The sequence below is a fragment of the Coptis chinensis genome, chromosome 2 (genome assembly GCF_015680905.1).
Source record: "Coptis chinensis isolate HL-2020 chromosome 2, ASM1568090v1, whole genome shotgun sequence".
In the NCBI taxonomy this organism is placed as follows: domain Eukaryota; kingdom Viridiplantae; phylum Streptophyta; class Magnoliopsida; order Ranunculales; family Ranunculaceae; genus Coptis; species Coptis chinensis.
Genome location: NC_141457.1, coordinates 53,131,783 through 53,155,801, shown reverse-complemented (window position 1 = coordinate 53,155,801; position 24,019 = coordinate 53,131,783). Strand labels below are relative to the sequence as shown.

Below are 24,019 nucleotides of genomic sequence, written 5' to 3'. Positions count from 1 at the left end.
TCTTGATCTTCTAACTGGAAGAGTCTTTATCTCTAGACATGTAGTCTTCAATGAATTTGATTTTCCTTTCAAATCAACAGCCTCAAATTCTTACAGTATTTCTGACAACCTTTATGAATCTCAACTTCTTAACATTTTTAAAAAATCATCTCATATTCATCATAACATAACTACACCACCTTTATCTGTTTTACCATCATCCTCTCACTCTTTCAATAGAAATTCCATAAATTCTCCTTTGAATAAAACTTCACCTCCTGTGTCTGACACATCTTCTGATGCTCTCAATACTCACAACATGACAACTAGATCCAAAAATGGAATCAATAAACCAAAAACATTCTATGCCACCAAACATCCTCTGCCAATTGCTTTTTCAACTTCTCTACAGAGTTTGCCACCTACAACAACTACTTTCAAACAAGCTGTCAAAGATCCTCACTGGAGGTCAGCCATGGCCACAGAGTTTAATGCTCTCTTAAGAACTAATACTTGGATATTAGTTCCTCTAGATGAAACTCAGAATGTAGTTGACCGGGAGTTTTCAGAATTAAACAAAAATCAGATGGTTCTATAGACAAATACAAACCAAGATTAGTTGCCAAAGGCTTTCATCAACAAAAAAGATTAGACTTTTCTGAAACCTTCAGTCCTGTAGCAAAGCCTGCAACCATAAGGGTGATCTTATCTCTAGCAGTTCAAAATGATTGGGATATAAAGCAACTAGATGTTACTAATGCTTTTCTGCATGGTCATCTCAAAGAAACTGTGTATATGACACAACCACAAGGATTTGTTGATCCAGAGAAACCAATTTATGTGTGTAAACTATTAAAATCTCTCTATGGTCTTAAACAAACACCTCGAGTGTGGTATGAAGAGTTGGTTAAAGCTTTCCTTTCCTTTGGTTTTGAAACTGCAAAAGCTGATCCTTCACTCTTTGTCAGAAAAGCTCAAGACTCTGTTACATTTCTCTTAGTCTATGTTGATGATATCTTATTGACAAGCAGCTCTGCAAAATACTCTTCTTCTCTCATTCAACAACTCAGTGCAACTTTTGCAATGAAGGATTTGGGTTCAGTAAGCTATTTCTTGGGAATGGAAATTAAGAGAAATGCAAATGGTCTATTCTTGTCTCAAAACAAGTACACTTGTGATCTTCTGGAGAAGTCAAAGATGATTGGTGCAAAACCTTGCTCAACACCATCTTCTACTACAATAAAGCTTGATCCTTATAGTGGTGAACCTTTATCTAATCCCAGTGAATACAGGTCCATTGTTGGAGCACTCCAATATTTAACATGGACAAGGCCAGACATATCCTTCTCTGTCAATCAGATATGTCAATACATGCATGCTCCAACATATATAGCTGTTAAAAGAGTTCTGAGATATCTCAAAGGCACAGTTGGGAAAGGTGTTTATTTCACAAAAGGTTCAACATCTATCACAGCTTTTTCAGATGCTGACTGGGCAGGGTGTCCTACTGACAGAAGAAGTACAACAGGTTTTTGTATATATTTTGGTAGTAATCTAATCTCATGGTGTGCAAAGAAACAGACTACAGTCTCCAGGTCAAGCACTGAATCAGAATACAAAAGTTTAGCTTATACAGCAGCAGAAATATACTGGCTATGTATTCTTTTGAAAGATCTTGGTATTCATCTCAGACAACCTCCTATTCTCTGGTGTGACAATATCAGTGCTATCTCTCTTTCTAATAATCCTATCTTTCATGCTCGTACTAAACACATTGAAGTGGATTATCATTATGTGAGAGAATTGGTCACACAAAAGCTTCTGGATATCAAGTATGTATGTACAGAAGATCAAATTGCAGATGTCTTCACTAAAGGATTGGCAGCTCCTAGATTTCAGTATCTTATATCCAAGCTTTCATTACAGCAAGCCCCATTCAGCTTGAGGGAGGGTAAAGACAAGACTGAAGAACATAACAGAATGCCAGCTAAGCTTTAGTTAGTTAGGTTTGTTAGAATTAGTTAGAGTTAGTTATGACAGCTGTCCATATGATTAACTCATGTATATAAAGACACAATGTAATCATTTTACATGCATTCAGTGAAATCACATTTTTGAGCTAAGCTCTCATTATATTCTTCAGTACTATTGTGAGGAAGCTTCCCAGCGTAGAGACATTGGGGTGTACTACTGTGATTTGTTCTGATAAAACTGGGACCCTTACAACCAATCAGATGTCAGTGAGCCAATTTTTCACTTTAGGTGGAAAGACAACTATTTCTCGAATATTTAATGTTGAGGGTACAACTTACGATCCTAAGGATGGAAGAATCGTGGGCTGGAGTTACTACAGCATGGATGCAAACTTGCAATCTATGGCAGAGATATGTGCTGTCTGTAATGATGCTGAGGTCTTTTGGAAAGGCCGCTTATTCCAAGCTATGGGCTTGCCCACTGAGGCAGCTCTTAAGGTTTTGGCTGAAAAGATGGGAGTTCCAGATACCAAGGCAAGAAACAGGATCCGTGATACACAGTTTGCTGCAGATTGTGCAATCGATCGCAGCAATGTTAAATTAGGTGAGCAGGAATCAGCAATTTCGTCATATATGTGAATTTCTGACTATTTTGCTTATTATTGATTTTTATGGACATTAGGCTGTTCTGAGTGGTGGACAAAAAGATCGAAAAGGGTTGCTACTTTGGAGTTTGACCGCATTCGCAAATCAATGAGTGTTATTGTCCGAGAGCCAACAGGAAATAATCGTCTTCTTGTGAAGGTGAATGTTGTTTCAACTTTTTCTGTTTACGCTTTTACGGTGATGGTGAAGATCTTTATTTATATGCATATTTTATAGATTCCTATTTGAGTTTTCCTTATAGAAGAATGAAAAGTTTGCTTGTCAATGTTGCAATTTCTTATATCTAAATGATTAGTTCTTTCTGTGAAGCTTCAAGTTTAAATTCAGCTCAACTTGATCTGCAACTGATATCTTATATTTGCTTATACTTTTTGTCTTTTTCATGCAATGCCATAACTTTGTTACTATCGAATGTCACTGCTATTTGATTGCTGATTCGGTCCAAGTTCTTACTCGGATAAATATGTTTTAATGGCAGGGTGCGATTGAGAGTTTATTGGAACGTAGTTCACACATGCAGCTAGCAGATGGATTGATTGTTCCTATAGATGAGCCTTGTAGACAATTATTAATCTTGAGAAATTTGGAAATGAGCTCAAAAGGATTGCGGTGCTTGGCTTTGGCATATAAAGATGACTTAGGAGAGTTTTCAGACTACTATTCAGAGTGCCATCCTTCTCATAAGAAACTGCTTGATCCAGTCAACTACCCCGTCATTGAAAGTGACCTAGTTTTTGTGGGGGTTGTTGGTTTGAGGGTGAGTCCTTAGATACTTATCACAGTTACAAGTATTCTTCGTATGTGTTTCTTAATGTTTACTATGTAATTCCTTGTGAAACAGGACCCACCTCGTGGTGAAGTTCATGAAGCAATTGATGCTTGTAGGGATGCTGGGATCAAGGTTTTGGTGATCACTGGAGATAATAAATCCACTGCTGAAGCTATCTGTCGGGAAATCAGATTATTCTCTGAAGGTGAAGACCTCAAATTTAGAAGTTATACTGGCAAAGAGTTCATGGCTCTTTCGTCTACCTTACAAAAGGAAATTTTGTCAAAACCTGGTGGAATGGTTTTTTCTCGTGCCGAACCCAAGCATAAGCAAGATATAGTAAGAATGCTTAAGGAAATGGGTGAGATTGTTGCTATGACTGGAGACGGTGTGAATGATGCACCTGCACTAAAACTCGCTGACATTGGAATTGCCATGGGTATTACAGGAACTGAGGTATCTTTGCCAATTACTAAGTATGCTGCATCTTGTAAACGGTTGTTTCTTATATTGTTATTGGTTTTTCCGATTGTTTGGGCAAACTCGTGTTGATTACATGAGGAGTTTCCTTGCGTAGTTCTGGTATCGGTACTAAAGGTTACTAAAACCATGATGCACAGAGGAGGGGGCTTCAATTTGATGGGAGCCCTTGTAGCTCCAAACATTGTATCATATAGGATTATTTTCAGCAATGCGGTCTTAAGCATGTGATCCATCATTTGCTGTTGAATCCAGTTGGATTTGATCCACATGTATTGTGAGGTTTATGGATGTTCGGACTTCGAATGTTCTCAGTGATACTTTGGTGTAATCTTCCAGGTTGCCAAGGAAGCATCAGACATGGTTCTCGCAGATGATAATTTCAGCACCATTGTTTCTGTTGTTGCTGAGGGTCGCGCGATATATAATAACATGAAAGCATTCATTAGGTATGTTTCTGAGTTGTGTTATCTTGTGTTTCTCAACTCGGTTACATAAACATTGTGGTTTCCTATTGCAGATACATGATATCGTCTAACGTGGGGGAGGCGATATCTATCTTCCTGACTGCAGCCCTGGGCATACCGGAATGCTTGATACCAGTTCAACTTCTCTGGGTCAATCTGGTTACTGACGGCCCACCTGCAACAGCTCTTGGTTTTAATCCTGCTGATGTGAAAACCACCTCGAAAGAGCAACGACGCTCTCATTAATTCTTGGGTTTTCTTCAGATATTTGGTGAGTATTATGTACAGTTGTCACTCCAACCATGCCATCTAATAGTAGTTAATACTTGTTGCCACGTTTAATGACGTTCTGTTAACCAATATTGCATGAATGTAGGTTATTGGTTCATATGTGGGCATCGCAACAGTTGGCATCTTCATCTTATGGTACACCCCAAGCGTCCTTCCTGGGCATAAATCTTGCAGAAGATGGCCACACATTGGTTACTCTGTCCCAGCTCCACACTTGGGGGGAGTGCCCGTTGGTCTAATTTCTCAGTGACCCCATTCATGGTCAGTGGGGGTCGGATGATTAGTTTCTCAGACCCCTGTGACTACTTTTCGGTCGGCAAAGTAAAGGCAATGACCCTTTCTTTATCTGTTTTGGTGGCAATTGAGATGTTCAACTCATTGAATGCTCTGTTTGAAGATAACAGCTTGGTTAGAATGCCACCATGGAAGAACCCTTTCCTCCTGTTGGCAATGTCTGTATCATTTGGGCTTCACTTTCTCATACTCTATGTGCCGTTCCTGGCTGACGTGTTTGGCATTGTTCCACTGACCCTAAAAGAATGGTATTTAGTTATCTTGGTTTCGGCACCTGTTGTAGTTATTGATGAAGTTCTCAAGCTTGTTGGAATGAGTCAAAGATGGAGAAACAATAAGGACAAGACGGTGTAATTTATCTTAACATTGGAGCCTCTCTTTTTCTGTTTTTTACGATGCTAAAAGCATCAATTGAATACACTTCCCAATTTAAATGAGAAGAAAAGAAAAGGGGTTTACTAGTATTACCCCCACTAGCCAATTAGGATTTTTCCCCTGAGAAATTAGGGTTTCTCTCCTAAATACGGTTAATTTAGTTTGACCGTTAACTTTCAAGTCTAATAATTGAAAATTATACAAATGCCTTCATTGTTTTCAAAAAGAAAATATTCAATTTTAATTAGGTGGGGGCATTTATATCATTTTTAGTTGTTTGATTTGAAAGTTAACGGGCAAACCAAATTGCCCCAAATTGACCGTGTGTTTAGGAGAGAGACCCTAATTTCCCATCTAGTATGAGGGAAATCTTAATTGGCTTATCTATACTAGTTCACCCAAAGAAAAATGGCCAAACTAAAAGTGTTTTGCTGCCATTGGATTGCCTTGTAATCTAACAGTGGGAATATGCTTGTAAGCCAAAGTTGGTTTGTAGTACAATGACAATCCACTCTTGGGATAACCAAGCTATTAATAAATCATATATCAAAGCAAGGCCCAAAATTTCGATATCGGTTAATATATCGGTGTACCCAAAAACCGAGATATATCGGATATATAGGATATCTCGGTTTTTTTGGTGACCAGTCCAAAGTTTCTAAAATATCGGATATCTCGCCGATATATCTCGGATATATTGGATATTTCGGAAATTTCAATATTAAATTATTAACAATTGGTCAAAAAGTCAACTGATATATATCGATTATCTGGGAAATATCGATTATATCGGGCGATATAAACTTTCATATCGGAAATTCGATATATCTCGAAAAAAGGGGTTCAATAATGGATATATGTCGGAAATATCCATGGATTGTACCAATTTGGGATATATCGGCGAGATATCGGATATCTCGGCCATATTTTGGGCCATGTATCAAAGTACGTTTACGTCGTTCTCCCCTTTTGCGTCTTCTTTTGGAAATAGCAAGCTGGCTTTGGAAAACTGGAAGGCCTCAAATAGATTTGAACTTATTTCTACCATTTCTCTTTTTTTATTCATCATTCTTCTCTTCCCATTGTTCACTTTTAAAGAGCTACAGCAAAACATGAATTACTAGGACAAGGACACGCATGCATAGCCGCTTTTATTTCTCAAAAATACATCGAAATTAACGGATTTAACGCCCTTTGATGCACATGTTCATACGGCATAAATGAAATAATTTACTTATATCAATTCTGAAACTTAAATTGGGTTCTTATCTTAGATTTTCAACTACTACTGCATATATTGTGTACGAAATGGACCTCTTGCATGTGTAAGGCTCCCTCTGAAACACCAATGTCATTACACACATTGTAATGAGTAACCTGGACCCAGATCCCCGCATTTCTGGCCTGAGCTTAAAAAATGCCGTGGTTCCTTTTCAGCAAATCTGAAAATTACCGTGTTAAAATTTCTACACCCAACAAAAGATTCCTCCCCGCGCGTATTGGTCAATCCAGCAGCCTTTTTTGACTTGGAAGAAAATCACAGTGCGTGCAACCTTAGTGCATGGTGACTTTCTTTACACTATCATGGTGACTCTTTTCGCACTTTCTTCACTCTCTAGAGTTGGCTTCTTCAATTCATTTTGTAATATAAAGAGATACAAGAGTGTGCTTTCCTGAATTGCATTGTTCTACAAGAGTGAGTGGAGTTTAAGAGTGTGATATGATTTGTATGTATAAGCTTTCTGCTTGGTGTTTGTTCTTGATCAGATCAGCTTATTCCATTTAGTCTATAACATCAGTTCCTACGTACCAACTATAAGGTAAGTTATATATATTATATTTTGATCTACATACCTTATTATAGATTAAAGTATTAGTGCTGTTCTTCTCTATATGTATAATATAATTAACATTTTATGTTTTGCATGCAAACATTAATTTTTATTCGTTGAAGTTGGGTTAATTAATTCTAGTTATAGTCTAGATATGGCCATGGTATTATTATGTCATGCTGTCAGAACACTTAAAACCAGATCCATAGTTTACTTGTTCATCTGAACTATCTACCTATGAGTTGGTTCTTTAATTTGATAATTGCTATACACAAATTGGTGTGAGAGTTGGGAAAATGCATTTTTGTTTCTCGCTTTCTGGTTCTGGTTTTCGTAAGATTGGTTAAGGTACCTTCACTCTTTAACAACTAGTATGTTGTAATGGCAGGAATGGAGAAGCAGTAATTGGTTTTTTTCATTTCATAATCATTATCATATACAAACAGCAGAGAGAGCTTTCCATAACTTCTGTGTGGTGCTCTGCATAGCTTGGTCGATCTTGGACTAATACTCAGCTTAACATCACCTGATCAATTATATTATAAGGTCAGTTCATTACAAATTTTTTCTTCCTTGTTTGTTGTTGTTGTTGTTATTACACACTTGATTATTACTCTTTTTTTAATCTGTCAAAAATATTATCCTACGTTCCATTTGTGTGTTATCTACTAATTCTCCACCTTTATTACTTTTTTTTAAATCGTCATTCATTGTTAAATGTTCACAACATAACCATGTTTTGCAAACTAGAACTCTTGATCCATCACTTGATCAAAGTACTAGTGCTCTTCTTCACTTCAAGTATAATTGTCGTGGTCTTATTATGTAATTCTGTCAAAACCAGCTCCATAATAGTCTACGTGATTCTTGAGTATAATTGTTGTACACAAATTGGCATGAGAGTTGGACAAATGCATATTTTGTTTATCGTTTACTTGTTCTGCTTTTCCTATGATTGATTCAGGTATGGTATCGTCACTCTTTAACAACTAATATGTTGTAATGACAGGGTTAAGTTGGAGATTCTTGGAGCAGTAATTGGTTTCTTTCATTTCATCACCTTTATCATATACAAACAGCAGAGAGAGTTTTCCATAACTTCTTTGTGGTGGTCTGCTTAGCTTGGTCGATCTTGGACAAGTACTCAGCTTAACATCACTCGATCAATTATATTATATATAAGGTCAGTTTATTACAAATTTTCTTCTTCCTTGTTAGTTGCTATTATACACTTGATTATTACTCTTGTTTTTTAATCGCCATTCATTGTTAAAGGTTACATATATCCTACTGGAATAGCTCTATCATGTCTCGTCACTTTAATTAACAACCAATGTGTTGTAATGACAGGTATGGAAGTTGTTGGAGCAGCAGTTGGAAGCATGCTGACTTGTGCGCTTAATCAGTTGGGTGTCAAAAGTCTGAGTGAAGAAATTCAGACATTGAGAAACAAAAAAGGAGATCTGATTGCCGAGTAAAGGAGGTGAAAGAAACATTGCGAATTGCGAGAGGTAGAACAAGGAAAGAAGCGCACAAGTGAAGCCACGTAATTGGTTGACTAATGCCAACAATGTTATATATAAAGGCGGATGATGTGGACAAGGAAGCCAACGTGGGAAGGAGATGCCTAAGTGGAGTTTTACCTAATTGTTGTTAAGCCTAGTTGTTGTTCACGAACTGAAATTGCTAAAACAAATTTTGGAGTTCATGAAGAGATGGTTGGTCTATTAGATGAGGCTAGTCGATTCTCGGAAAAGAGTCTTTGACGTTTTTGGGAATGGAGATGCCTACTACAAGACTAATTGGTAGTATACTGCTGATAAGAACTTCAAGATGGTTTGGGAATATATAGTAGGTGATGAGTTTGAGAAAATTGGTGTCTCACGGTATGGGTGGTGTGGGAAAAACCACCATTATGAAGACAATCAATGGCGGCTTCGTGCAAAAACGTAGATGTTTTGAAAATGTTTTGTGGGTTACTGTATCCAGAGATGTTGATGCTCAAAAACTTCAACAGCAGATTGCGAACGTAGTCGATTTGGATCTTTCTACTAGACAAGATGAAGCTAGTAGATCACCATCACTATTCAGTGCATTGCAAAGAAAGGGAAAATTTGTACTTTTCTTGGATGACATATGGGAGGCATTTGATCTACATGAGCTAGGAGTTCCTGAACCTTCAAAAGACAATGGGTGCAAGATAGTATTAACTACTAGATCATTGGAAGTGTGCAGAGGGATGTTGTGCCAGAAAGATGTCAAAGTTGAACCGCTTTCTAAGGACGAAGCATGGGAACTGTTCTTGGTAAATGTCGGTGAGGAGCTTGTTCCCGACGTAGAAGAGATTGCAAAAGAAGTTGTTGGGGAGTGTTGTGGTTTGCCGCTTGCAATCATCACAATTGGGCGAGCTATGAGAAGCAAAGATGTTGGTGATGTTGATGAGTGGCAAGTTGCATTATCAGATCTGCGAGAATCTACAAGTTTGAACATGGACATGGAGGAGAAAGTCATTCAGCGTCTAAAATTCAGTTACTATCAATTTAGGGAAAACCACCAGAAGTGTTTCTTATATTGTGCATTGTATCCTGAAGATTATAAAATCAACACTAGTGAGTTGATTGAGTATTGGGTTATGGAAGGGTTAGTCAAGGGATCGAGCAAAGAAGATGAAATGCGTCGTGGCCGTGTTATACTGAATAAACTAAAGGGTTGTTGCATGCTAGATGAAGTTTCTTTAGAAGGTCGTCTTCCTTTTGAAGTTGATAGGGACCTTGTTAAAATGCATGATTTGATCAGGGATATGGCTCTTTACATCACAAAATCAAAACCTAAATTCATGGTCAGAACTGGGCTTTCATCAACAGAAATACCACATGAAGATGATTGGTTGGAAGATCTTGAGAGGGTTTCGTTTATGGATAGTAGTATAAAAGATATTTCAATTATTCCCAAATGCCCTAAACTCTTGACATTGATCCTTTGTCAGAAGGATTATCATTATCATGGTCCACTGAAACACGTTGCACCTGGTTTTTTTAGGCACATGAATAGTCTGACGGTTCTCAATTTATCTAGGACTAGTATTGAGTCATTACCAGATTCACTTTCTGATTTGGTGAATCTTCGTGGTTTACTCTTAAGTCATTGTGGGAATTTAGTTAGAGTGCCTTCTCTATCAAGCTTGAGTCACTGCGAGTGTTGAAGCTCACACATTCGGCCATAGAAGAACTGCCTCATGGGATGGAAATGTTGGTCAACCTCAGATGCCTTGATCTCACTTGTTGGAATTGTAAATTGAAAGAAATGATCCCTTCAGGATTGATATCCAAGTTTTCTTTACTTGAAGAGTTACAATTGCGAGGAATAAAAGCGGAATATGTGTATGCGCGACAAAGAGGGGGAGATTTCGTGCAGGAACTCTCAAGCTTGACACACTTGGAGAATCTTACAATCAAATTTCACGAGCTGTCGGACTTTATTTTCTATGGTGAATTTACAAACTTTGAAAAGTTAAAAAAGTATTTTATTGTAATAGAAAGAGACAGATATTTCGTAAGTGAGCACGAGAGAAGTCTATGTTTGTCCAACTCAAAGGGTATTCCTTGCAATGCCCTCCGACTTCCGAAAAGCACTCAATTTCTTCAAGTTCATCATTTCGCAAGATTATTAGAGTTGCCCTTCCTACAACGGGTCGAGAACATGGGTATGGCACACGGAGCTTTTCCTTGTTTGAAGATGTTGGAGATCTTCGATTGTGATAATATCAAAGTTTTCTTGTCGTCTAGGTTGCTTCAACAGCTTCTTAACCTTGAAGAGATCCAAGTTGAGAATTGTAAGCAATTGGAGGAGCTAGTGGTAGCGGATGGAGATGAGAGTGGTGCCATTCCAGTACTCCCGAGGTTACATAAGCTGATATTAATAGGATTACCAAAACTGAAGAGCACTTGGAGTCAGCTATTCATGTACAGCAACTCTTGGCAGTCTGTTGTAATTGAGGATGTCAAACTGGACTGCCTGTTTTCAACTGGGTTATTACAACACTTTCAATACCTGGAAGAGATCAGCGTGGGGTATTGTGCGGAATTGGAGGAACTAATTGTAGAAGAAGAAGAAGCATGTGAAATTGATTATACTGTCGCAGTCCCAAGGTTGAAGACATTGGAATTCTGGAATCTACCGAAACTGAAGAGCATTTGGAAGGGCATGATGGTTTGTGACTCTCTTCAAGCCGTTTATGTACGCAATTGTCCTGAATTGAAAAGGCTCCCTCTGTTCAACCGAGAACATCAGTCATCCCCACCTTCTCTCAAAAAAATCAAAGGGAGCAGAGAGTGGTGGGATTCACTCGAGTGGGATTACCCACGTCCTGAACATCTCTTTGAGCATCTCTTTCAATGACTATGATGAAGATGAGTATGAGTATGATGAGGGATTGAAATGATCTTTTTTCTCGAAAATCTTTGCTTTTTGGCTTCAATCGGTTTTCTTTCTGCTTAGATAATCGGCTTCTACACTGAAAACCCCCTCGATCAAGGTATGTGTCATGTTCATCCGTAGTTTCAAGCTTTTCATCATAAACTTTTTTTCTTTTTAGGATTTTCTTTTATTTGTTGCCGTTTTTAAAGATTTTCAAATAATTTGTTGTTCAATTTATCCACAGATAAATTTGAATTTGTATTGATTTTTCGTGGAGATTCAGAAATTTTAGTCTTGTTTTGGTTTCAATTGATTGGAATTTTCAATTTGGTTGTTTTGTTTTTTCAGTTGAACTGATTTCTAGAGTTTTTGATTGCGGGAATCCTCACCGATAGTATTGGAACTTCTTTTGGTGATGGTAAAACTCATAACGACTTCTGTACTCTCAATTATTTGTTCCTGTCAATCAATAGTGTCTGTGTTTGTCCGCAATGTGATTTGTTGAACAGTCAAACTGGGCGCAGAGAATGCAACAACTTAATGTATGAACAAGAAGATGTATTTGAGTGGTGGGATTCACTCGAGTGGGATTACCCATGTCCTTAACATGTCTTTTGAGAAAGGAATGATTGATTTCGTCTCGTTTTCTGATCGGATTGAAAAGAGCTCTTATTCGATTTCAAGTTACAAAGTGCTTGTGGAAAATAAAGGTCTCCAAGTGTTACGAAGGAATCAAATGTTAGATATCGAAACCAGTTTTCCTTTCTGCTTAGATAATCGGGTTTTCGATCAAGGTATGTATCATGTTCATCCGTAGTTTCAAGCTTTGGATCTGAAACTTTGTCTTTTTAACAAATTTGAAATAATTTGATAGCTAATAGACCATGCTGATGTTGTTGTTCAAATTCGAATTTATATTGATTTTTAGTGGAGAATCAGAAATTCTAGTCTTGTTTTTGTTTCAGTTGGCCTTTTTCCTTTTATCCTTTTCATTTTTTTCCAATTTTGATATAACCATTGGAAATTCAAAGTTTCGTAAGTATTCATTTATGTTCTAGAACTGACTGAAATTTCCTTGTGTAATAACAACTCCAAACTCCATAGTCTTATCCCAATTCTCTGAAGTGGCCAAATGATTTGTATCAATGTTTGATGTGTAATTTTATTTCCAATATCCCCTGATAACAATACTCCGCATATTTTCTATGAGCTTTAAGAGTTAAAGTTAGCTTAGTTCGTAAGTGCCGTGGCTTCTCTTGCATTAAGGTTATAATTATTCATGGATTTGAATGTATATGGAGATTCCTGGTTTGTTCATATGTCAGGAATTTGGTGAGTTGGCATTATGATAACAAACTAGTCAAACTATTGGTTTGATATGCAATCATATGTTTGCACTTTTACGCTATACAATGATAATTCCTCGTATTTCATGTGAACATAGTCCGAAAAATCTCATTGTAGTAGTTCCCTAAACCTGAATAGTATCCAGTGATTACATTACCATTGACTCACAAACAGGGCCAAGGTTGAAAGTTGGTGTTAGGCACCGATTGGTCCTACCAATATAGTCCCCTCCAGTTAATGGGATCTCACATATACCATGATAGTTGTCCTTTACATACTTGGTATTGGAGTTATTCTGAACTGTTATATAACTTCTTCTCAAGCATAGGCTTAGGTTATTTATTTATATTGGCATGATTGAATATAGGTCACCGACATATTTTCCCCTCCAAACATTTCAAAATGAAGCCAAATTCAAGAATCTTCAAGTATTGTTGCTCTTGACTCAAGCACTGATTCTACTTTAATGTGTTTGACAGGTAGAAAATTTCAAAAGTGCCAGTAGGATAGTAGCCACCTGCTTGTCATACAGTTTGGTCTTTAACTTGTGCTTGTTTTATGGGCTGCTATTACTCAAAGAAAGTTAAACGATTGCCTGGTTACGAGGAGCCTACCGTTCTTGCTTCAAAAATCCCTTGTGAGTATGTTTTAGTTATATGTATGTGTATCTCATTTCAAAATTTCAATCATGAACCCTGATGGCGAAGGAGGCAATTTTTAATGAAAATTGTTGGTCCTGTCAAAGGCGTTACCATGGTGCCCAATGTGTGTGTTAAGAAATTTAACACCTTGCGTCTCGCCTCTGACAACTCAGATCATGAAACACTTTCCTTTCCTCCTTGTATTGGTTCTCTGATTTCAAGTAACCGCTTGAATGTTTCTTTGATGCATAAGCTTTATACATTTGGAAGCATCAAGTGATGAACTATAGTGAGTGCTATATGATCTCTTGGAGCTATGCCTTAATTCATTTCTGTCTGTATGGTTGACTTGTCTTGGATTAAATTGTGTATGATGATCTGGTGATTGTAAATATTTTGCGCATCGGTCGCTAGACCTTAATCCTGGCATTGTTTACAATGATTAAGACCTCTCACTAAAAACTCTGATAAAGTTCCAAAAATATAGCGTATATTTAAACATTTTAACCAATTGAAAATCCCCTAAAAACAAGTCAAACATTATTCCCATGGTGCCCAATCGTGCGGTTGTCCTTTTCTTAGTAAACTTAACAAGTATGAGACATAACTCCTTAAGCATATCTCTATTTTTAGAAATGGTGAAAACCATACATATCTAATTATTCTAATAGTGTTTCGGACGTTTGCTAAAACTGGAAAGAGTGGAATCTATGTTGTAAGGAATAAATTTCCTCAGCAGAAATAATGTTGTAAGGATTATGTTGAATGGGTAGTAGACGTATAAGAAACTGTGGATGTTCGAGAGAGAACATCCATAGGGTAAATAACTCCTTTCTCACATTTTGTAATTATGAAAATTTATTATACCCGAGCGGTTCAATGAACAAGTGTTTGACCTATATTTTCCATGTACACCATGAATCAGGTCTTTAACTTTCAATCCCCTTTTTGTATATCTGTTGTTGTTTTAAGTTTTAAATTACAGGTTTTGGATTTGTTTGATGTGAAGCGCAATGGTGTTATTGAATCCGGGGAATTTATTAGGTCATTGGGCATCTTTCATCCCAACGCTCCACTGGAGGAGAAAGTTGCGTGTAAGAATTGATTCTCATTACTTACACTTATATTCATGATCTCATATTAACGTACTAGACTCTACTGGTAATCAGTTACTCAAAAAACTGCCCACCTTTCCACTGTATCCTTTAATTTGCTGATCACACTTTGGTAAATTCTTTGTGTAGTTGCATTTCGACTATATGATCCAACACAGACTGGCTTAATTGAACGTGAGGAGGTGATTTAGTATATATATCATTCAGGTTCTCTCCATTTATTCCGTATGTATGTGCTTGACTTATCAAGAAGCATGTTATAGTACACAAGACACATGTTATCATGCAGAATATTGAACTAGAGATGTGGATTTAGAGATGGGAATATGTGATCTTAAAATCTAGTAAATATCATATCATGTTATTGATTATGTTTAACACAGTTTTGATCCCACTGACTTTGGGGAGCCATACATTATAATTCTGACTGATTGGTAAATAATCAATTGAAAATTTTAAGCGTTTCATTTCGGGTGTTCAAGACCAAATTTATATGCTTAGAAAAGTCCGTGATTGAACAAATGTCTCAACTTATAATGAAATGATGAGAAGTCTTCAACCAATACTTTTCAATTTTGTATGTGCACAAAGGGCCATTCATAATGAGTCCCAAAGGGCATACCACATGACTGAATATAAGAAGACATCAGACGTTCAGACCAAATTATACAAGGCATACAACATTTCAATGTGTAAGAATCTGATTCTTAAACCAGTTTGTATGTAACTTTTGTTGTATGCTTCAGTTAAAGGAGATGGTGTTGGCTCTTTTGATCGAGTCTGATCTGGCCCTCACTGAGGATGTTGTCGAAACAATCGTGGATAAGGTCATCTGCTCTCTCTGGAATTGTACACTTACCTTATATCTGTTTGTTATATATTCTCATTGCTGTCTTGCTACAGACATTTACTGACATAGATTCAGAAGGCGATGGAAGGACAAATATGCATCAAATGGCTGCAGACAATTAAAGGTGGTGGTGTATGGTAGGACAAAAAAACACCATTTCTGCATTGGTGCTGGGAATGCGCGTGGTTGTAGAAATGAAGTGCCTTGTCTCACAAAGACTCTGGAGGATGGGAGGACATCAAAGTTGATAGCGCCGGACTGCAACAGCTTGGATCCGTGGAACAAGAAGCAGAAAAGTGTAAGACTTGTTGGTAAACGAACCTGGTGTGGGGCATGCAATCCATGAAAAGTTTAAGGTGCAAGTTTTGAGTAATGGAAAATCATTGGATGAGAGTATAAGACGGAGTTCCCAACTATGGCGGAAGCAGATTCAGATCTCCTTGTCGAGGTTGAGGGTGTAGTTGGAGATTTCACTATTTCAGCAAGGATAAGGGTGTTTGCCACCTAATGCTTGAACGAGGGCCAAGGTGGCAGTGTCGCCTCATTGACAGTTTTGTAAGTAGGATTTCCTAACCGGTAACCAATACCACACTTCAAAGATTTTCTGCACGTACGCCCTTCATTCCCTGGCATTTGTTAAACCAATTAGGAATGTAACCAAACGAAAGCTATATAGAATTCCCTGGTTGTTTCCTTTTCGAATTCCAATTAGAATTAGCAATCCTCTTATATTTATTTATGTAAACGCTAAGGGCCTTACAATTAGCACCCTCTTTTTTCTGTGGTAGTTGAGTTTGATTGTTTTCTTTTGGAGATAATAGATTTTAGCTTTTAATTTGTAGAGATTAGATTGTAAATTTTGGAACTGGCTAGATTAATTGATGTTCTTCCATTCAAGTTTCCTTCCACTTTCGCTTGTTGTATCAAATCCAAAACTACAATGCCTCCCACAAACCTACAAAACTAAATAGAAGAGGAATTGATGATGGAAAATCAGAATAATCTTGAAGATTTGAACATCTTCAACGAGAAGAAAAGTGATTTGGTTGTGCCAGATAAGTGGGAAGATTTGTCTCCCTACGGCAAGAATAACAATTTGGTTGGTTGTGCCATATCGGGAAGAATTCTTCTTTAACATATTTACAAGACTTCATGGGCGTGAACTTAATCAGTTTGAGCCTTTGAGGTATGAATGCAAACTGTAGTACAACCGTACAAGTTAATTAGCAGCTAATCATTCATTAACGCTCATTTTCACTGATAGCATTTCCGAAATATATTGGCCCAGAATCTATGATCCTAAGATTAAACAAATTAAGAACGAAGAGGTTACGGATTTATGTATTGATCATAACTTTCCAAGCCTCCAACTGCCTCGTACGAAAAGGAGTCAAGGTTTATATACTCTGGGTAATATAAACAGATGATGGGTACGTTCGCCAATCGAGTTGAGCAGTGCCTATACCCAGGGTTCAATTTCCATTAACGGAGTATTCCATTTTGTGTTTGCACGGGAGGAGTCATACATGGTTTCATTTGACACTGTTGAGGACAAGTTTTACAAATCAAAACTTCCAGTTTGTTTATGTAGAATGCAGAAAGTATTCCATGAAATAGAAGGTTGTCTTGCCAGACGCATGGAATGATAGATCTCCTCAGTGGCATGTATGGATTTTGAAAAATATCAACACGAGTATGGGAAAAGCGATGCAGTGTAAATCTATCACTTTCGGGTGATATATTTCCTCAATCACTATTGCGGTATTGCCTGCAGGTATTTTTCCACTAAGAAATTTATGTTGTAGCAACTCTGCAACTCTTGAAAATGGCAGAATCTTGATCTTAAAGGTTGGAAATGGGTACCATGTTTACAATGTCCAGCTGCAGCAACTAAGATCTTTGGAGATTAACCCGAAAAATTGGTACGTCATTCAACCCTTTGCAGAGAGCATTGTTCCCTGATGAAAGCACTTCTTATCATATGATATCACCCCACTATCAAGTTCGATTTTGATGTATTCATAGACTCAAGTTGCAACTGCTCTAGTCTTTGCTGTTGAATGTTAATCCTGGATTAAATTATTGAAATGCGATGAAAATTTTGTTCAAGAATATACAAAATCAACAAGTCAATTGTATACAGAGGTCACCACAAGTCAATTGTAACTTCCTACAGAACATTTTTAACTGTAATAGCTCAGAGTGTGCATCAACTGCATGCAACTATGCAAGTGCGCCCGACATGCAGAGATCACCGAGCATGGAAGGCCAACTTTTATCGAACTTAATTCAGTGACAGAGAGTGCATCGCAGAACTTAATAAGAAACACAGTATAGATGCATAAATTCCCTAGTGTAAGTGGGCAATCTCAAATCCCACATATGATGATATGAGTGTACAAAATGAGTAAAAGAAAAAATGATGAGACCAATTATAGACTGATGGACAAATGACATTTAACAATGCAGACTAGATACAAAATTTTATAATAAACAAGAGAAATAAAAAGGGAAAGGGGGAAAAAAAAAAGGTGGAGGGACATTGAGCGCAGAAAAAAAATCTAATTTCCCCTCCAAAATCCCCTATTTCTCTCACAAAATCCTAGTTTTTCTTGATCTCTCCTCATTTAATGGCAGACTAAAGTACTAAACAAAGGGTTTCTTAGTTTTACTCCATTTTAGAATAAGAGTTTTTGTGCAATCATAGATATGGGATGTTCGACGGAGAGTAGTGGATTTGAGCAGAGATGGGGACTCGATGACGACTTAACATATATAGTCATGTTGAAGACTTTCTACAGTGAAGTAATCACCAAGTAATCGCCGTGACCTGGTGGTAATGGTTTTGACGGCGGTATAGTGGTTGCAGTCCAGTTCAATTGTGGAACTGGGGTGTATCTAGTTAAGAGTTAGGAAAGTCTCCCGAGTCCGATTGTCCCAGCTAGGATGTTGCACTAGGACTTTTCAGTGAAATTTAGGAAGTCATGAAAATACCCAAGTTCATACAGAAATCAAGAATCGACAAAGGAAATGTTAAATGTTGCATGGATCTAATCAAAGAAACTTCGGGAAGATGTCTCTGTCTCATGTCTTCGTTGTACTGGAAGAGTAAATGTATATGTGATTCCATCCCTACTTTATTCAGTAACTTGTGACAGAGGGAATTTCAGGGCTATTTTGTGCCTAAGAAATGAAAGTGGCAAAAGTCAAACTTCCACAAAAAGTAAGACATACATGTTAGTCTATCACTGAATTTCTTCCGTCCACCCCACTTCATGTAAGAGTCCAAGACTGAGATTAAGATAGTTGATACTAGTGCTGTCTTTGGATCAGAGCACAAAACCTTCAACTTATCCCTGTAGCTAATTAGAGTTTGCAAGTCATGCATAAGTTGTGCAAAACGACCACAAGAGAAGCTGCAGTAATCTTAACATCAACTGTGTTATGTTTCGCTGATATCAGAAAACAGATTCTAAAAGGAAATTTTATATTCGTATCAACGTATCACTTCTAACTTGTTATTGCACAAGTAATATACATATTTTTTATGTAATGTATTATCACACAAAAGTTGACCTGGGTCATAAAAGTATGTTCAATGCATGGTTAAAATCCTAGATCAAAACTAGGGAACTCATTCTTGTCCACTTGTTCTTTTCCTTTGCTCTTAAGTTCCTTGCAGTTCTTTCTTTCAGGATCTTCAGGGCAAGAGTCCGATCCAACCAAACTTGGTAATGGTAAATCAACACCTCCATTATGGGGACCTGAAGCAGGAAGCTTTTCAAAACATTCTGATTGTGAAATCTCAGTAACCACTTGGGCATTACTGCCTACGTTATAATTTTCTGGATTACCATCAGGGATGTGTATTACGCTTCTCCTCATTAAATTCAGCTCGAACGCATCTTGGCCAAGTAAATCCTGATTACCAAACTCACCTAAATCTGAATCTTGGGAAGAACCGATCTGCTGCACAATAGCCTCTTTTGCCGGGGGCATACCCTCCTTCATTGGCCTTTTAAGAGTGAACAAGATTTGGTGGGCTGCAAAAACAGGAACTTGCTATTACACCAATATCACACGCAAACTTATCTCGCTATATAATGCTTGAAAAATTGTGGAAGCAGACAAACCATCACGTATTAGATCTGTTCTAGTACCACTTTGGCTGAACTTGTCCTTATCTACATTAGAGCTTTTAGGATATAAACCCAAATCTTTACCTGAAGATGTATTATTTGGAGGTCCTGTGCGTCCATGACACATGCATTTAATGTCAAAAGTAAAACTAGTAAAAAAGGTAATCATAGCTTAAGAGTTGAGAGCAGCTGCAAGTGATAAAAGCATTGTGAGGCATTGGACAAACCATATGACTTGGTCTTGTTTCTTCTGTCACTAGAGTTCAACTTCATCCTATCAACAGTAGAGATGGTAGGACATGAAACCAATGATGTGCCTAAAGAGTTGGCATTTTGGATGTCTCCTTCAATATCAAAACAAAGGAGTTATGAATTGCCAGCCAACAAAAGTAAAGGAAGGGGAATACAAATATCAATTCAATACTTCCAACATGCATAAAGTCATTTTGCATGCCTCAAGCAGATTTATAGACTAGCAATTTTTATTTATTTATTTTTTATTGGCAAGCCTGTTTTAAATGAGATCAGTAACTCTTTGATGCTGGCTGCAGACCTCTGGTATCATCACCCAAAGGTTTTACCGACTTTGTTAGTCAGCACCTGCAACTAGCTAGCTAGCAAATATTGTAAAACGTATGAGTCCAAAAGCTTGATATCACAAAGAAGTTGATACCTCCTTCCAAAAGTATTGCCTCTCCAATCTCGACCAGATGACCTGTTAGCTCAAGCTTACTCCCAGTTCTGACATCTTCTGAAAAACTCAGGTACTTACTGCTCAGAACAGTTCCATCTTTACTTAACAAAGTGACCTGATAAAATAGGTGATCAGAAAGAAGGGGGAATGTAGCTGTAGGTACTTCATCTTAACAGTTCAACAAAAATTTGATCCAACACTCCACCAGATACGACAACAGAACCTCAAACAACAATTATCATGATCTCTGCCAGTACAATCTGGTAGTATAGCCTTAATTTGTTTTCTATAAGATTCTGGTGAATAAGTTATGGAAGACTAGAACTCGGTCCATATTGCGACTTTAACACATGTCCCAAGAGTTAACTACTGAACTCTATAATGAAACTCAACTCTTGATTATAATCGATATCATTATTACAGAAAGTCCATCAACTATAATAGTGAGAGTTTCAGATAGCAAATCACTGCTGATGAAAAGAGGCACGGGAGGGGATAGAATAGAAGAGAAAGTGAGTTATTATAACTTTTTCAATCTATTCTTGTGGTCTGCATATATTTGTACAAGTAGCAAACACCTTGGCCTGAGCCGTCCATGTTTTCAATCAGGTTTCAATTTTTAAACTGAACAAAATCGAAAACTTTGAAGCTCAATCCAAGATTAAAATACTAGATCAAAACTAGAGAACGCATCCCTGTCCACTGGTTAGTGGGGCCTACCCAAGATACAGCCGACATGCAGTATTACCTGAAACAATTCTGAATGCAGAATGATTGAACGGAATTGAAAGACAGCTATGATAGCTAGTGCTCCAGGAATTGTTTCATCACTTTATAAAGACCTTTGGTATCAATGCCCAACAGAAACAGCAAATATACACAGATGCAGTAAATGCGTAAGTAATCTGAACTAACCTGCTTCCTTTGGGAAACGCCAACTGAAAGTCGTAGGAAACCATCATGATACTTTTTCGTTTTTTGAGTTTTTGGTGTATAAAGCATTCCACTCTGCATTCATTTGTGAGATATCGAAATAAAGACCAGGAAGGCAAGAACTATAACCATGCAGTAAACAAATGCATCAAAGTTGTGTTTCTACATTTCATTAGAAAAGCACAGAACAAAGCTGTTTGTTTTCAGTTAAATCCCAATATATAAGATGATCTAAATTTAGAATTCTTACCAAGACGTCATAACTACAGTATGCATAAAGATTAAAAGACAATCACTCGCCGACACTTAAACTGACAAACTACATACTCATATTACCAAGAAGGTTTCTAGGCGTGTCTAAGAATAAGACTAACCTGTTCTAACATTATTAGTCAGACTTGGACGATTTTCTGGTGCTGCATTGTTTCCCAGACCATTATGTTCGCTCTCTGGTGAATATATGAATCAGTAAACAACCCAAAGTAACAGAGAAATATAATAGCAAGTAAAAAAAAAAAATAGAATAATAAGAAAAATGATACAAATAATGAATGAGAGAGAGAGAGACTAACCACTTTTAACATTGTGTGCCACGCTTGGATGATTCCCTGGTGCTACACTGTTTACCAGGTCATTTACGCTCTCTAAGTTTAAGAAATCGGAAAAAAAAAACCAATTGCATCAAGTAACCAAGCTACAAAACAATGCATGATCATGAAACAAATGAATGAGAGAGAAAGAGAGAGACTAACCACTTTTAATATTATGCGCCACACTTGGACGATTCCCTGGTGCTACATTGTTTCCCAATCCATTTACTCTCCCTCAGTTAAAGAAATGGGGAAAACTTAATCAATTGCATCACCCAAACTACACAACAAAGAGTGATGAAGGAGACAAAATGAGTAAAATGGTTACCCACTGAAGATGAAGAACCATTTAACTTGATCCTGTCAATATGAGAAATACTAGAATCTGAAGCCACTCCTCTGGATGATGTACTGTCACTTTGAATTTCTCCAGCAAAAGGAACTATAGTTTTCAAACAACAAAATAATGAAAATTGAACACTAAGTATCTATTTCCTTCTGGGGGATGCATAAAGGCATTTTGCATACCTTCGTTATGTCATTGACAATCAAATAGTGTAAAATGCATGAGAATCAAAGAGCATGGTATCAAAAAGAAGTTGATACCTTCTTGGTAAGTTCTTTCCTCACCAATCTCAACCAGATGAGCAATTAGTTCCATCGTAGTATCGTACTACCACTTTTGACATCTTCTGATGATTTCAGGTACTTACTGCTCAGAATAGTCCCATCATCATTTAACAAAGTAACCTGATTGATTAAGATGTTAGTGAGAAGATGGGAAAAGGTGTCTTCAGTTGCTTCACTTATCTACTTAGTCGTAACTATGCAACTGTGGTCAGCAGAGCATGTCAACAGGCAGATCTCAAACAACTAACTTCATGATCTCCCCCAGTACATCTGGTACTATGGACTGACATAGTTTTCAAAAATATGGTGATTTGGTGTCAAAACATCCTAAAAGTTAGGAAAAGAGAAGAAGTTGCATAATACAATGTGGTATTTCAAATATATTGATGGTCAAAGGAAGAAAGGGGGAAAGAGAGAGGGAGAGGAGGGGTTCGTTAGGCTTTTCTCACTCCGGTCTCATGATATGTGCATGTAGTACAGTAGTAGTCATGTAGCAGAATGCCTTGGCGTGAACCCCCAGCCCAAGTTCTCAACCAGGTTTCAGTACTGAGACAGAGCAAAACAGAAACCTTTAAAAGTTGGCCCATGGCCAGCTGAAATGTCAAGGTGAATAGGCTTGGTGCTCAGTGGGGCCTATGCAAGCCTCCAAGATACAACCCAGATACCAGCAATGACAAAAGTCAGAATAGAACACTAGTCATCTACTGGCTAGCACTTAACTAATAAAATCCAAACTCTGTAAGACACTTGGCATCATTGTCCAACTGAATCACTAGGAATCCTTAGGTATGTAATATGAGCTAACCTGCTTCCTCTGGCAAACACCAACTGAAAGTCGTAGGACCCATCATGAAACTTTTTCGCTTTCTGAGTTTTTTGTGTGGTGTATAAAGCAACCCATTCTGCATTCATTCTTTAAGATGTCAAATAATGACTAATACTATAAAACGCATAAATCTGCAGTGAAAAAATAAGTCGTGTTTTTAAATATCATAAGGGAATAAGGGAATAGGAAAAGGCGGTTGGTTTTACTATATGTTTTACACACGGATGGAGTACATATGACATGCACACACGAAACTAAAAACAATCATTTGTCACACTTTAATAACCACCCAAGGCATTAAATGAATTTACTCTAATACCATAAAAACTAACAGAAAAACGGAATTATGGTTTTAGGACAAAAACGGAATGACATCATGGCAGTATAATAACATTTTCAGGGCTTACGTCAGTCCAAATTATTTTTATTAATATCAATTATGATTTTCTCTAATATAGATGCAAACATTACTATCACTACTATGCATGTATGATATATATCCACTAGTGCACTACTATATGTGCATACCAACATACCCCACACACCATTATGTATGTGTATAACACACATGTAAATATTACTATATATGTGCATAGCACGCATGGAAACACTACTATGCATATGTATATCACACATTCACACACCATTATACATTTGTGCAAGTTTTTTTTTTTTAATTGAAGACTCCAAATGCTTACTTTAGATATTAGAA

The 24,019-nt window shown here is 37.3% G+C and overlaps 4 protein-coding genes, 1 long non-coding RNA gene and 1 pseudogene across 12 annotated transcripts; 5 read left to right on the top strand and 1 right to left on the bottom strand.

The window, feature by feature from the left end:
- Positions 1-2,012: 2,012 nt before the first annotated feature.
- LOC147516563 (calcium-transporting ATPase, endoplasmic reticulum-type-like) lies at positions 2,013-5,384 on the top strand (annotated as a pseudogene). The gene is made up of 8 exons (XR_015213036.1): positions 2,013-2,040; positions 2,104-2,556; positions 2,635-2,756; positions 3,097-3,375; positions 3,460-3,843; positions 4,207-4,316; positions 4,388-4,605; positions 4,711-5,384. The product of XR_015213036.1 is annotated as a calcium-transporting ATPase, endoplasmic reticulum-type-like (transcript).
- Positions 5,385-6,864: 1,480 nt separating this feature from the next.
- On the top strand, positions 6,865-8,662 carry LOC147516562 (uncharacterized). The gene is made up of 4 exons (XR_015211074.1): positions 6,865-7,114; positions 7,515-7,672; positions 8,136-8,309; positions 8,477-8,662. It is a non-coding gene; the product is annotated as an uncharacterized LOC147516562 (long non-coding RNA).
- A 352-nt stretch (positions 8,663-9,014) lies between these two features.
- LOC147516560 (putative disease resistance protein At1g15890) lies at positions 9,015-14,594 on the top strand. Its single transcript, XM_086593315.1, has 4 exons — positions 9,015-11,660; positions 11,891-12,336; positions 13,369-13,526; positions 14,516-14,594. The coding sequence occupies exon 1, from the start codon at positions 9,015-9,017 to the stop codon at positions 10,326-10,328; it is 1,314 nt and encodes a 437-aa protein (XP_086449441.1). The 3' UTR covers positions 10,329-11,660; positions 11,891-12,336; positions 13,369-13,526; positions 14,516-14,594.
- LOC147516561 (disease resistance protein RPS2-like) lies at positions 10,826-11,524 on the top strand. Its single transcript, XM_086593313.1, has one exon. It carries the CDS (start codon positions 10,826-10,828, stop codon positions 11,522-11,524), a length of 699 nt encoding a protein of 232 aa, XP_086449439.1.
- Positions 14,089-16,392, top strand: LOC147516559 (calcineurin B-like protein 4). Its single transcript, XM_086589111.1, has 4 exons — positions 14,089-14,624; positions 14,775-14,827; positions 15,392-15,472; positions 15,549-16,392. Exons 1-4 carry the CDS (start codon positions 14,438-14,440, stop codon positions 15,615-15,617), a joined length of 390 nt encoding a protein of 129 aa, XP_086445237.1. The 5' UTR covers positions 14,089-14,437; the 3' UTR covers positions 15,618-16,392.
- Positions 16,393-17,811: 1,419 nt separating this feature from the next.
- LOC147516558 (uncharacterized) lies at positions 17,812-22,947 on the bottom strand. 7 transcript variants are annotated; one of them, XM_086589105.1, is made up of 10 exons: positions 22,458-22,945; positions 22,180-22,293; positions 22,014-22,085; positions 21,834-21,905; positions 21,636-21,710; positions 21,244-21,336; positions 20,308-20,443; positions 19,862-19,978; positions 19,629-19,742; positions 17,812-19,538 (listed from the first exon to the last, which is right to left on the bottom strand). In XM_086589105.1, exons 5-10 carry the CDS (start codon positions 21,645-21,647, stop codon positions 19,102-19,104), a joined length of 909 nt encoding a protein of 302 aa, XP_086445231.1. In that variant the 5' UTR covers positions 21,648-21,710; positions 21,834-21,905; positions 22,014-22,085; positions 22,180-22,293; positions 22,458-22,945; the 3' UTR covers positions 17,812-19,101. The 7 variants fall into 7 exon arrangements, with proteins under 7 accessions (XP_086445231.1, XP_086445233.1, XP_086445235.1 ...); XM_086589107.1 differs by having other exon boundaries at positions 22,014-22,055; XM_086589109.1 differs by having other exon boundaries at positions 19,862-19,975; positions 22,014-22,293; positions 22,458-22,947.
- Positions 22,948-24,019: the final 1,072 nt, after the last annotated feature.